This window comes from Panthera uncia, chromosome A2 (assembly GCF_023721935.1).
Source record: "Panthera uncia isolate 11264 chromosome A2, Puncia_PCG_1.0, whole genome shotgun sequence".
Lineage (NCBI taxonomy): Eukaryota > Metazoa > Chordata > Mammalia > Carnivora > Felidae > Panthera > Panthera uncia.
The window spans coordinates 49,383,571-49,398,097 of record NC_064816.1 but is presented as its reverse complement, the minus strand read 5'-3'; the positions used below and the strand labels follow the sequence as shown (position 1 = coordinate 49,398,097).

Genomic DNA, 14,527 nt, shown 5'->3' with positions numbered 1-14,527 from the left:
AGGGCTGGGTTTAGGCAAGGTTCATCCTTCTTTCATCTTACGTTATAAATCTAACACCCTTAGATGTCACTCTGCTGCTAGCCCAGCTTCTCCCCTGGGCTTGGAGACTGGGGATCTCCCAGTGGTGAGCAGTCTGGCAGTGTCCTAGTTTTCTCACTGTCATATGATCTTGGGCAAGCCATGTCTCTCATTCAGATTCATCTGTAAGTTTCCTCATCTATAAAGTGAGGCTTATCCCCCCATCCAAAGGTCAGAGATGTCAGGGAGTCCCCGAATAGGAAGCCCCATATCTGTCGCTAGTGAGGGAATTCTGGCCCTTGCTTTGTGGAAGGTTGCTGATGGCCTATAGCTCTCACTCTGGACCTTGGGGTACAGGGCCTTAGCCTACCCTCTCTTCAACCTCCAATAGGAATGGAGCCAAGCCCAGGATACTTCACTTGCTCCTTTTTATTTGGCACTGCATCCAGGATAGGGGCAGTGAGGGTCAAAGCAAGGGCTTCTGTAGCCTCACGTCCCCCATGCTCCCTAGACCCTGGTATGCACTGATCAAGGACAGGGATCCTGGAAGGCTGTCTTCATGAGGCATGTCTCAGCCTTGGGTCTGTCACAGAGTCTGGCCTTGAACTTGCCTTTGGCCTTGATCTTTCTGTGGGTGCTAGGAAGATTTCCAACTTCGAAGGGTAGAGGCCACAAGGAACTTCCAGGACAGGGACCATGAAGGTGCTGGGGAGCAACAGCCTCGGTGTGAAAGGGGGGAAGAGGGAGGAAGAGATGATCAGGAAATCTGTTCAGGAAGGGGGTTCTGAGGAAAAAAGCCCTTCCCTTGGGGCTCCAGCTAGTCAGGGAGCTACCCTTGCCTGTGCCCTCCAGCCCTGACCCCAGTATTCAGCACTGCCCACCAGGGTGTGAGTCACGGCTCAAGGCCCACCTTTCTTGGTTTCAGGACGCTGGATGCCAACTTGAGCTCAGGGTTAGGTGGAAAGGAAATCAAAACCTTGGCGGTAGGTAGAGTCATCAAGGCCTTGCCTGTGGTTGACAGGGCCTTAGAGCCCACCAACTTGCTGCGCTGCAGTCTGAGGACCCGCCCCTGGGATCGGAGCACATGAGAAGGCAGCCCGGCCTTGGTGTGAAGGCTGGGGAAGTGGTAAGGGGCTGTGGGAGCAAGAGGGGCCGTGAGGGCCTGGGGAGGCCCCAAGGCTGATCAGCAGCCCCTCAAGGTGTGCGTGGAGGGTGGAGAGTGGGGGAAGAGGAGGGCTGGGGTGTAAGATGGCAAATGGAGCCCTCCCAGTTCCTCCTCCAGAGGCCATGGGAAGAACACAGGGTTTAGAGCCCAACAGACCTGGGTCTGCATCCCAGCTCTGCCCCTTCTGAGATGTGCAACCTCAGGCAGCTTCCTTAAACTTCCTGATACCTCGGCTGGAAAATGGGGATAATAGCACCTACCTCGCTAGGTTGTAAGGACTAAAGGAGCTGGTTGGGTAGTGGCACAGTGTAAGTTGTTAAGTGCTGAACAACTATTAGCTCCTTTCCCCCAGAGGCAACTTTGCGTGGAGGCAAAGGCAGAATACCGCTGCAGGAAAAGCTTGGGCTCTGAAGAGAGATGGACCTGGGACTGAGTCCTGGAATCTGTGAATAAGTACCACTACCTTGCAGGGTGACTATTTTGGAGGGAACGATACTCATTTGGTCACACATTTTTAGAAAATACTTTGTAAGTGATGGCTTTTACTTGCTACTGGTGTCTTTTTGGTGGGGCTACGGCAGGGTTGCAAATCTAGGTGGCTAGGAGGGGCTTGGAGAGCAGGAAGAAATTGCCTTGGGACCTTGGGGTGTTTTGGGGGAATGGTCTTACCCAGGGCTTGGGGGTTCTTCAGACTCAATGGCAATCTGTTCAAGGGGTGGGGTTGCCTGTCCCCACTAGCAAAGGTCATGGTGAAAATGCAGCCCATCCTGGTGCTGGGGGGTTCCCACTTCCGGAGATTGGGGTAGACCAGGGCCGAGGCACATTTCGCCTTGCCTTTCTTCCCCTTTCCGGGGGCCGAGGTGGTGGCAGTGGAGTCTGGCTTCTCAGTGTGCCCCAGGCTCCTGGCCCCAGCAACCTTCCTAGGAGCTGACCTGTGAGTAACAGTCCCCAAATCCTTGCCTTCCCCAGAGGCTCGCTGGGTCAGCAGGTGAGGGAGTGCTAGGCGGACCCCCATCCGTCGGTGACACATTGCCAGGGGCTTCTTGATGGTGGAGCCCTCTACTAGGAGTCGGACACCCACATACTGGGGTACCTCCACGGCAGGCTGTGGGAAAGAAGAGGAGATGAGGCCTGTTCAGACAGTGGTGCTGGAATCCTAGGCCCAGAAGGAATCAGGACAGAGATGGATGGAATTAATTTCTGGGTTGAGAAACAGGGAGCCCATCTCTGTTCTCTAAAGGGTCTGGCTCGAGAAGCCTGAATCAGTACCTAGAAAGTCACAGAACCTCTGGGATTAGTAACCCTGTGGAGTCAGGGAGTCTTAGTCATGCCTCTATTAGGACCCCCTACCCTTTGCCCTCCTAAGCTCTCCCAACCCCTGCTGGAATGTGTAGGGTTCTGCTCCATAAGCCACTGCTGATGGACAGCTTCCTGAGTTAAGCCAGATTCTCTGCAGACAGAGTTTGAGTTATGTCACCCAGATAGCTAAGAGGCTTGGAGCCTGCCTACAGCCTTACATGAACCTATTATGGGGAAGGAGAAACTGAGAGCATTAATGAAGGCATTCTATGGAGAGAATGAAGTAGCAAATTTGCAGAAGGAGGCAGAGGAAGAGTTCCAGAAGAGGAGCCTCTGTACAATGTTCAGTTCTGATTAAGCCAGACATACATCCTGCAGCTGGGCTCCAGGACAGCCTCCCTGTGTCTTGCTAATGACCCCTTTTTAACCTTGAGCTAGTGTGAGGTGTTTTCTGTGTCAACAAAGGATCCTGATTAGAATCTATCAGAATCACTTGCAGCTTGTAAAAAATACAAATATCAGAGCTCCTGCAAAGCCCCATTAATCAAAACTGGGTATCAAAGTAAGTCAGTGAAAAGGATGACAGGAAAATGTGTCATGTGCACCTAAGTATCACTTTACAAAGTAACTGATCATTGCAAAGGGGAGGATGCAACGTACAATGGAGAGATGTGGTAGCTACCACCTTAACCCCATGGCCAGACTTAGCATCACTAATCACGAGACACCAACAGTGTGTGCTTTGTGATACTATATGAGGTACCCAGCATCACATCTCAAGTGTTCTTGCCAAAAATGTCTAACCTGAACCTTAGCAAGCTGTTTGGCCCAACTTCTAGTTTATAGGACACTGAGATAACAGAAGAACAAGCTAAATAGCATCACAAAGAAACAATCAGACAAATCCAGAATGTGGGACAGTTCTACAAAACAACCAACCTGGTCCCTTCAAAAGATCCCAACAAACTATTGGGGGTGGGAGAAAACAGTGCTGCTGCTCTAGGTTAAAAGAGATTAAAGAACACCAAAAAGAACAAAAGCCTGTAATAAATTTAACCAAGGAAATGAAAGGCCTGTACACTAAAAGCTAAGATACTGATGAAAAAGCCTGAAGACACAAATAAATTGAAAGACATTCTGTGCTGATGAATTGGAAGAATTAACATTATTAAAATATCCATACTACTCAAAGCAATCCACAGACTTAATGCAATCTCTGTCAAAATGCCAAAGGAATTTTTCACAAAAAGAAAAAATCCTAAAACTTACACGGAACCACAAAAGACTCTGCATAGCTAAAACAATGTTTTTTTTTTAAGATTTTTATTTTTAAGTAATCTCTACACCCAGTGTGGGGCTTAAACTTACAACTCCAAGATCAGGAGTCACACACTCTACCAACTGAGCCAGCCAGGTGCCCCCAAAACAATCTTGAGAAAGAAGAACAAAAGCTGGAAGCATCACACTTATGGACTACAAACTATATTACAAAGCAATAGTAATCAAACAGTATGGTACTGGCATAGAAAAAGACACATAGATCAATTGAACAGAATACAGAGCTGCCCAGAAATAATCACACATAAATGGTGAATTAATTTATGACAAAGAAGGCATAAAAATATTCAATGGGGAAAGGGCAGTCTCTTCGATAAATGGTGTTGGGAAAACTGGACAGCCACATGCAAAAGGATGAACCTGGACCACTACCTTGTAACACAAACAAACCAACTCAAAATGGATTAAAGTGAATTTAAGACCTGAAACTATAAAACTCCTAGAAGAAACCATAGGCAGTAAGCTCCTTGACATGGGTCTTGGCAATGATTTTTTGGATTTGACATCAAAAGCAAAGGCAACAAAAGCAAAAATAAACACGTGGGACTACATCTAACTAAAAAGCTTCTGAACAGCAAAGGAAACTATCAACAAAGGGAAAAGGCAACCTACCCAATGGGAGAAAATATTTGCAAATCATATGTCTGATAAGGGGCTAGTATCCAAAATATACAAAGAACTCATACAACTCAATGGCAAAGACAAATAGTCTTATTTAAAAATGGGCAGAGGATCTGAACAGACATTTTTCCCAAAGATGACAAAGAGATGGCCAACAGATACGTGAAAAGGTGTTCCAAGTCATAATCAGCAGGGAAATCCAAATCAAAACCATAATGGGATATCACCTCACACCTGTTAGAATGGCTATTATCAAAAAGATAAGAAATAAGTATTGGTGAGGATGTGGAGAAAAGGGAACACTTGTATGCTGTTAGTGGGAATATAAATTGGTGCAGCCACTGTCAAAATAAATAAACTTAAAAAAATTTTTTTTTATAAATAAAAATTAAAAACAAAAACAAAAAAAGCTATGAAAGATTTTTGGGACAACTAGGACATCTGAAAAATGCAGATGTGTAGTCCCTAAGCCAGACGTTTCAGAACAGTCTCTGGGGGTGGGGCTTCCTGACTCCTGTACATTTGGAAAGCTTGCCAGGTGATTTTGGCCTGTGAACCAGCATTTGGGAACCATTGTGCTAGAATGTTTCCTTCCCCTTTGGTTTTGTCTTATTTTCCTGCCCTTATATTTGTTTTTTGAAACCAATATGCCAATATTAATTTATGATCAGTAACTGTGACAAAGACCAGGACACCTGGGTCATGTAATCAGCATGTTCTCTACCTATGGCCAAACTCTGATAGAAGCCAAATCCTTTTTTTTTTAAATGTTTATTTATTTGGGAGAGGCAGTATGAGTGGGAAACAGGCAGAAAGAGAGGGAGAGAGAGAATCCCAAGCAGGTTCTACACTCAGCACTCAGTGCGGAGCCTGATGCAGAGCTCGATTCTACAACAGCCAGTTCATGACCTGAGCCCAAATCAAGGGTCAGACGTTTAACCAACTAAGCCACCCAGGGGCCCCAATAGAAGCCGAATCCTAATCAGAATGATACTTAGAATTAGGATATTGAATTTAACTACCATGAGAAATTGCAGAGTTCAGCAACCCTTGAAATTGGTTTTCTGACTGATTTTTAAAAACTGTATTCTATTCCAATAAGTGGACTCAAATCTCTTTCTGGAACAAGGTGAGTAAAATTATTATACAAGGAATAAAATAATAACAACAATAATAACAACAGTAGCAGCTTCCACTAACTGACTCTTACTGTATGTCCAGGCATTATAAGTGATGCCATCTATCATGAGACACCTGAGGACCTTATTAGGTAGTAATAATAGCTAAAACATGTAGCATTTATGATGTTCAAGTGCTGTTCTGAAGGGCTTTACCTATCTCTTCATTTAATTATCACAACCTTATGAGGTAGGGATTATGTTCAGTCCTGCTTTACAGATGGGGAAACGGAGAACCCTAGGGGTTAGGGAATTGTTCAAAGTCACACAGCTCATAGTTATTGAGCAAGGATTTGAAGCCATTTAACATTTAGCATTTTAACATTTTGCTATATGCATCTCTAGAAACATGATCCACATGTATATTTTTGTTGTTGTATTACAATTAATTTTTTTTTGTTTTAATTCCAGTGTAGTTAACACAGTGTTATATTAGTTTCAGGTATACAATATAGCAATTCAGCAATTCCACATATTACTCAATGCTCGTCAAGATGAGTGTACTCTTAGGGGCGCCTGGGTGGCTCAGTCGGTTGGGCATCTGACTTTGTCTTAGGTCATGATCTCGCAGTTCGTGAGTTTGAGCCCCACGTCCGGCTCTGTGCTGACAGCTCAGAGCCTGGAGTCTGCTTCGGATTCTGTGTCTCCCCCTCTCTCTGCCCCTAAGCCAATCACACTCTGTCTCTGTCTCTCTCAAAAATAAATAAACATTAAAAAAAAAAAGATAAGTGTATTCTTAATCCTCTTCACCTGTTTCACTCATCCCACCCCCCCCCCCCCCCCCGTAACCATCAGTTTGTTCTCTATAGTTAAGAGTCTGGTTTTAGGTTTGTCTCCCCCCCCCGCCCTTTCTTTATTTGTTTTGTTTCTTAGATTCCACATGAGTGAAATTATATGGTATCTGTCTTTCTCTTCTTGGGTTATTTCACTTAGCATTATGCTCTCTAGATCGATCTATCCATGTTGTTGCCAATGACAAGATTTCATTTTTATGGCTGAATAATATTCCACTGTATATACCACATTTTTTTTATCCATTCATCTATCAATAGACACTTAGGCTACTTCCATAATTTGGCCATTGTAAATAATGCTGCAATAAACATACGGTGCATTTATCCCTTCAAATTAGCGATTTTGTATTCTTTGGGTAAATACCCACTAGTGCAATTACTGGATCATAAGGATGATCCACACATATTAACTCATTTTCACCCTCCCAAACCCTATGAGAAAGATGGTAACAGCATCTTGATTTTACAGATGAGAAAATGGAGGCTCAAGGAAAAGTGGCTGTACTGAGTCACTATGGCAGGACCAGAACTTGAACTGGGACTGTCTGACTACAGTGCCCTGTGCTTCACTACAGGGATGCGTGGAAGAGGACAGACTCCCTGGGGTCTTGCCTAGGCCCAGCAGCCTCACCTGCTTGTAGATGAGCTCGAAGGCTCCCGTGTCGCAGTTGCGGTCTAGCCGCCGGTCAATAACCACGCGCAGGGTGTCAGCTTGCACACCTGCACAGAGCCGGGCGGTGACAGCCGTGGAGGGGGCCATGGTGGGGCTGGCATTGATCTCAATGAGCCAGGGCTGGAAGTCCTCACCAAACACAAAGTCAGCACCGTAAAGCTCGAAGCTGGCCTTCCGGTACTGCACAGTGTCCTGGGAGGTCTGTAGGGCATGGATCACAGCAGCCTTCATGCCAGGCACGATGATGGTGGACCAAGCGTTTGGGGCCCCCATCTCCTGCAGGTGGGCCTGGAACTTCTGGCTTGACCACATGTTGTCTGAGGGCAGCAGCGGGTGTCGATGGCATGAATTCTCCAGGTGCTTCTGGATGGAGTTGTTGCACAGGTGCACTGAGCTGGGGCAGAAAGCAGAAAGCTGAGGTCTGGCTCCCTGTGCCTCTCCCACCCAAATGCGGGGAGGGCAGGCAAACCCTGGAACCAGCCCTGGGCCACCCTGGACTGTTCACCTTGAGATAGGGCTCAGCTAGGGTAGACAAGAAGGACAAAGATCTGGGTGCCACCACAATCTTCTAGGGCCAGAACCAGTCTTATCCCTTTGAGGGCACTACCTATGGGGCCACAGTATTATGTACATTAGTCTCAGTTAACCCTTCCAGCTCCTGGAAGGTAAGGTGGGTTAGAAGTATGGGCCCTGTAGTCAAACTGCTCAAGTCCCACCTTCACCACCGACTAGTTGTGAGATTTTTTCACCCAAATGCTCCTTCACATCTGTCAAATGGGGTAGTAATAGTACCCACTTCACTGGGTTTTCATGAATGACTGAGATAATATACATGAAACACTTAGCACCTATCACATACGCAGCATTCAGTAACCGACAGCTATGAGTTTCATAATACTGCCTCCATTCTTCAGATGTGAAAAAAGAAGCATAAAGAGGTTTCACTTGACCAAAGTCACACAGCCTAGAAGCTGCAGAGATGGAATCTGAACCCAGGGCTCAACAAGACTTTCTCTCAGCCCCCAAGTTAATACTGCGACTTGACTCTCCGCTCTCGCATTTCTCCTGCACCCCCTGACCCTGCTCTACAGTCTTTTTTTAATAACATGTATCATTTTATTACCTATTAGATAATTCTACTTATTACATTCATTGCTTATCTATGAGTAACAGCATTAAAATGATGCCTTATAAGCATAAGATACTTAACATTACTTGTTCTAAAAACGATAAAATTAAGACAACCATTTTCTACTTAGAGTGGCAAAAATAATCAATAGCGTTGGGTAGGACATGGGCAGACACATTTCATACATATCCAGCTTATGTGCGGGAATGTGAACTCTTCAGAGCTGGGCTCTTGTTTTGTTCACTGCTGTATCTCAAATGCTAAAACACACTTGGTAGGTATCTGTTGGATGGATAGGGGACCTGCCTGTGTGCAGTCTGTGTGTGGAGCCCAGCGTTGCACTGGGGAACCACCTGTTGCTTGTCAGCTCCCCAGCTAGACAGGGAGCTCACAGGAAACAAGGGATGGGGCTCACTTGTCCAGGTTCTTCAAGGAGAAGGGCTGTGTGGAGAAGCGGATGTAGCTGTCACGGTAGAACCACACGGTAAGTGGGTTCCAGTCAGTCACCAGGAACCACTGTCTCAGGTCAAACTTGGTGCCAAAGATGAGCAGGGGACGCTCAATATACTTCTGTACCACCCACTTGCCGTCCTTCATCATCATGGGGTTGCCGTCTACCAGCTTCAGCATCTCCTCCAAGTGGTCCATACACATGATGCCTACGGGGGAAACAGGGTGGTCAGGGATCAGGTCAGGCTTGGGCTGTAAGGGCCAGGGGACCATGGAACTGATAGGGCCAAGTACTTAAGAGTGCTTCTCCAGAACCCTGTTCTCTTTGGCAAAGCTGAGCATCTGCTAAAGATTAAAAAAATTGGGGAGGCGGGGGGAACACCTGGGTGGCTCAGTCAGTTAAGTGTCCAGCTTCAACTCAGTTCATGATCTCACAATCCGTGAGTTCAAGCCCCACATGGGGCTCTGTACTGACAGCTCAGAGCCTAGAGCCTGCTTCAAAGTCTGTGTCTCCCTTTCTCTCTGCCCCTCCCTGACTCACGCTCTGTCTCTCTGTCTCTCTCTCTCTTCCAAAAAAATAAACATTAAAAAATATTTTTTAATTAAAAAATTGTTTTAATTAATCACTTCTGTTTAATTGAAAAGTAATATATGCACGCATAAAAATTCAAACCATATTGGGCTTTTTAAAATACCATATGCATATATGACTTTGATTAGATTTTCCCAATAATTAACAGAATATAAAACATAAAAGCAGGCAGTACAAAGGGTATACAATTAAAAATACTTCTTTCCCATAGGTAGCCAATTGTTGCTTCCAGGTTCAATGGATATCCTTCCAAGTTATGGACGATTTTACGTGCCTCAGTTTGATAAGATTCTATACATCTAACTAAACATGTTAAGGATTCAGAATAGTTCTTGGCCCATGGTGAGCATTCAGTAAATGTTAACTCCTATCACTATTATTAGTTACCTGTAGAATAAATTTCTAGCTGTAGATATGCTGGCTCCAAGGGTATGTACATTTTTTCATTTTATATTACCAAAGATGTTCTACCAGTCTGCACTTCCAGCAAAGTATATGAGATTATGTATCTTCCCACATCCTACCCAACACTATTGATTATTTTGGCCATTCTCTTAGGTAGAAAATAATTGCCTTATCTTAATTTTATCTCTTTTATGCAAGTGACATTAAGTATCTTATACTTAAAAGGCATCATTTTAATGCTGATACATATCAGAATCACATTGCAAACATACATACTCACAAGTCAATCTCATTCCTTCATTGTTTAGCACCCAAAGCAGACTGATCACCTGCCAATGGCACAGAATAACTTGTGTCTAGTTCCCAAACCAGATCCTTTCTCAAATGGCCAGAATGATCACCAAGATTCCCAAGAATACAACGCCTTGTATAACCAAAAATTAAGGCTATTCATGTCCATTGACCCAGCAATTTCATTTTTAAGAATTTATCCTAAGCCCAAAAGATATTTGCACAGGATGGTTATCATAGTGTTGCTTGTAACGGCAGTCAATCAACAATAAATAGGAAAAAAACTGGCAGCCATCTAAATATCCATCAGAAATGGATTAGGTAAATCCATGACAGTGCATCTAAACAAGAGTGAAGTATGCAACTGTGAGACAGAATGAGATAAGAGAGTACATACTGTACTTTTATGTAACATCTAAAACTAGGCAACACTAATCTATAGTATTATAAATCAGAATAGGGGTTACCATTTTGTAGACATAGAGACTAAGAGGGATCCAGGAGGGACCCTCTAGGGTACAGGTATTTTATTTCATAATCTGGGTACTTTCCACAAGTGTGTTCACTTTGTGACAATTTGTTGAGTTGTATGCTCACACCTTTTCGTTGGAATATCACATGTGCATTTCAGTTAAGCTTTTCTAAAAAATGGAGATACAACTTTGAAATTTGGTGCTAGGTACATGGGGATTCACTGTGTTATTCTCTCTAGTTTTGTGTATCTTGAATGTGTACATAACAGTAAGCTAAAAACAAGAAAAAAAGAAAAAGCAGATCTAGATGTACTAAAATGAAGTCCAAAACTTATTAAGAAAAAGAAAGATGCAAAAAAGAGATGAGTTATACTAACTGACATGGAAAGATATAATAAATGAGAAAAGAAGGCTACAGAATAATATGGTGTTTAAAACAGGGGAGCCTGGATGGCCCAGTCAGTTGACCATCCAACTTTAGCTCAGGTCATGATCTCCTGGTTCATGAGTTCAAGCCCCACATCGGGCTTTGTGCCGACAGCTCAGAGCCTGGAGCCTGCTTCAGAATCTGTGACTCCCTCTCTCTCTGCCCCTCTCCTGCTCATGCTCTGTCTCTGTCTCTCAAGAAATAAATAAATGTTAAAAAAAATTATTTTAATAAAACAACACACACGCGTGCACACACACACACCCTCCCTCACTCTCTCCCTCCCCAAATGCAGGGAAGGAAGTATAGAAAGAAACACACCAAAAGGTTAACAGTAGTTATCTCAGTGAAATCAAGAGTGGCTTTTGCTTTCTTTTTTCTATATTTCTGTATTGTCTAATCTTTTTTTAATAATAAATACATATTTTTATAATTAGAAAAAAACAACACAAGTATTTTCAAGGTAGGAAAAGAAAAGACCAAGATGCTGGTTTTGAAGTGACATGTGGATGTCACTCAGTGTCTGGACCTTTAACAGCTTCACCTGGACATGAACAAACTCAGTATCTGGAGGGTCTGGTGCAAAAAGTCTGTTTTCCACATCTCATGAGTCCTTAACCAGTTTTTTAAGGCTGGGCTAATGCACCACCCCAACTTGTTGGCTCCCCTATTATAATTCCATTCACGTTGGGCTGAGCAGCCAGGATAAAAAATAATAGCACATATACAGCAGTTACTATGTAAAAGCACATATTATACTCACTTATCCTCTGGAGTAGGTAATATTGGCTCCATTTACCGAATGATGAAATGAAGTAGAACAGAGGTTGACTCTCCTGCCCCAAGTCTTACAGACAGTAGGAGGCAGAGCTGATGTAGTCTGGCTCTCAGCATCCATACTTTAACCACTGTGCTATACTTCACAAGGATGCACTGGTCAAATCAAAGAGCCCATAGATGACAGACCACTGCACATGAGTATCACCAGACACACCTAAAGCATTAACCCAACTCTGAGGGCAGGAGAGAAGATGACATCGTCATCACAGCAGCCAACGTTTGTGGGGTGATTACTCTGTGCCAGGCACCATGCTGAAATTTAGCCACAATACCTCATTTAATCCTCACCTCACAGGAAGTTATTATCATCCCTTACAGATGAAGTAACTGAGGTTCAGAGAGGTGATGTAACTTACTCAAGATCACACAGGCTATTAGTAGCAAAGCTGGGATTCAAACCCAGGCAGTTTGGGTCCAACACAGCCTGCACTACTAACCTCCCTAGCCTGTATTTAGAGACACAGGCTGTAGGGTGCTGTTGCAGGAAACAGGGGCTGACTCCCACCTCGTCCTCGGGACTTGGCTCCCGGCTTCACGATCCAGACGTTGCGATCTCCTTCCATGTCTATCTGCGGCACCACAGCCCGCAGCTGCTGCAGGATGTCCTCACAGCGCTGGATCTGAGTGTCGAGGTGCCTGAGCTCTGCCCCCTCGCTGTGGGGAGATGATGGGACTTGGGCAGGGCTGGGTCTGGGGGCAGCCTGGTGGACAAGGCAAGAGGAAACACAAGCCCCCTGGCCATGGTCCAACCAGCCTAGGTCACACCCTCCCCCGAGAGAGCCAGATAGGTCTCCTCCAAACCTCCATCCCACCCTCAAGCTGACCCCCAAATTCTAACTGGCCTAGGGTGTCATCTGAGAATGCTAGAATATGAAAGAAGGGGGATATTCCACTTATTACACGCCCTCCTACTCCAACATTCCACCTTCTGCCACCTACCTTCTGTTACAATAGAACTGCCTTCAGCTGAATTTAATCACACCAGCATCTGATGATGAGGCACTACTATGTGCCAGGCATGGTGCCAGGGGTTTCACATATATTATCACTAATCTTCTCTATGGCCCTGCCAGGGAAGTATTACTGTGTAAACTGAAGCTGGGAGAGTTCAGAGACTTGCCCAAGGCCTCATATTGAGTTAAGTGGCTGAGTCAGAATGCAAATGCTGTCCTGTATAATCCCTCCACCCACAGGTGCTTTTTGGGGTTCATATTCCTCCAAACCTGGACCTAACACCAGTTGATAGGTGGGTCCCTTCCTGGTCTAATTCTTCCTAAGCACATCTGTATCACACATCTCCTTGGCTTGTTTCTCGTCTCATCACTTACCACTCCACACCTACGCTTATTTGGTTATTGTATCTGTCTCCCTCCCCTGGAATCCAAGCTCCATGAGAGCAGGAACATTTTTTACAGTCACTATTCTGCTGTATTCCCATCCCCCAGCAGTACACCTTTTAGGTACTCCCCAAGTCTGTTGAGTGGATGAATGGTTGCCTGCCTCAGCAACTGGGCTGTGCAGATAAGAGTTCATGGACAAAGACAGACTGTTCTCTACAAGACACAAATGTCCTGAACTAAACCAAGTCACGAAATACCCTAGATGGCAGCCTCATCCACACTCTCCCATTCCTTTTCTTCTGATTGAATAGGAAGGAAGCTTCCACTAGATGCTAGTCCCTTTTTACATCTTAGCCTTATGAATGTCTGCAGCCTTGAAGAACTTATACCTCTCTTAACAATGAGGCAGCAGCACCCAATGGGAAAGCACCAGAAGCAGAGACAGCCAAATGGTGGGGGCTAGGCATAGCCTCTTAGGAAAATTCACACTCAAGTCCTAAATCTTCTATTTCCAGAGGGTTTGCTGGAAACTTTTCTGTGGGCCATGGCATAGGGAATCTGCTTAATAAACCTGTGATTTGGCCCAGGGAAGTGTCATATGATGGTGGCAAGGGCATGTGTCATTTGAAAAAGTACATTAGACATAACAATACCATTTTTATATTTAACAACAAACAACAAAAAAGCAACTAGTGTTTTTGTGGGAAGTCAACCTTGATAAAAGCCTGGCTGGTGAGCCATGTATGTGTTTTTAAAAAAGTTGAAAACAGGGGCTCCTGGGTGGCTCAGTCGGTTAAGCAACCGGCTCTTGGTTTCAGCTCAGGTCATGATCTCACAGTTTCTGAGTTTGAGTCCCACATCAGGCTCTGCACTGGCAGTGCGGAGCCTGCTTGGGATTCTCTCCCTTTTCCTCTCTCTCTCTCTGTTCCTCCCCTACTTGTGCTCTCTCTCTCTCTCACTCAAAATAAATAAACTTAAAAAAAAGCAGTTGAAAACATAGCCATAAGTACTGCATAAATTAATGAATGCTAACTATCCATAACTTCAGTGAGTGAACCAGTTAACAGCATTTATATTTGACTGAGACAGCCATGTACCCCAAAACCTTTTTTTTTTTTAAGGTAGGCTCTATGCCTATCATGGGACTTGAACTCATGACTCTGAGATCAGGAGTTGCATGCTCCACCAACTGAGCCAGCCAGGCACCCTTATATGATGTAATATTTTACATAATCCCAACTTTTGAGAAGTGCCTAAGGCTCTCTAGAACTTACCTCACATCTAGAAATACAAAGGACTCATGTTCTAATGTTCTTAGTCTTGAGAATTCTTAGTTTAAGAAGGAGGGGCTTTTTCTGATACTTCTCTGGTAGTTAAGGTAGTATAGGGTCACCTAGTTTTTAATTTCTAACATTTAAAACAGATACAAATTATTTATCAATAATGAAGGTTTGCTCAGTATTTCATTCTAAGTTCATTTATTAATTCTTTAGT

The 14,527-nt window shown here is 44.4% G+C and overlaps 1 protein-coding gene across 13 annotated transcripts in view; it reads right to left on the bottom strand.

Annotated features, from left to right (window-relative positions):
- Window positions 1-429: 429 nt before the first annotated feature.
- TTLL3 (tubulin tyrosine ligase like 3) overlaps window positions 430-14,527 on the bottom strand; it is a 28,692-nt gene continuing 14,594 nt past the window's right edge. For 10 of the 13 annotated variants that reach the window (XM_049640970.1, XM_049640972.1, XM_049640961.1 and 7 more), the window contains 6 exons: window positions 12,199-12,347; window positions 8,631-8,874; window positions 7,045-7,480; window positions 1,853-2,288; window positions 929-1,152; window positions 430-723 (listed from right to left, as the gene is read on the bottom strand). In XM_049640970.1, coding sequence (XP_049496927.1) covers window positions 547-723; window positions 929-1,152; window positions 1,853-2,288; window positions 7,045-7,480; window positions 8,631-8,874; window positions 12,199-12,347 — 1,666 coding nt within the window. In that variant the 3' untranslated portion in view covers window positions 430-546. Of the gene's footprint in view, window positions 724-928; window positions 1,153-1,852; window positions 2,289-7,044; window positions 7,481-8,630; window positions 8,875-12,198; window positions 12,348-14,527 lie in introns of those variants that run through there. The other 3 variants (XM_049640971.1, XM_049640974.1, XM_049640967.1) reach the window with 2 other exon arrangements.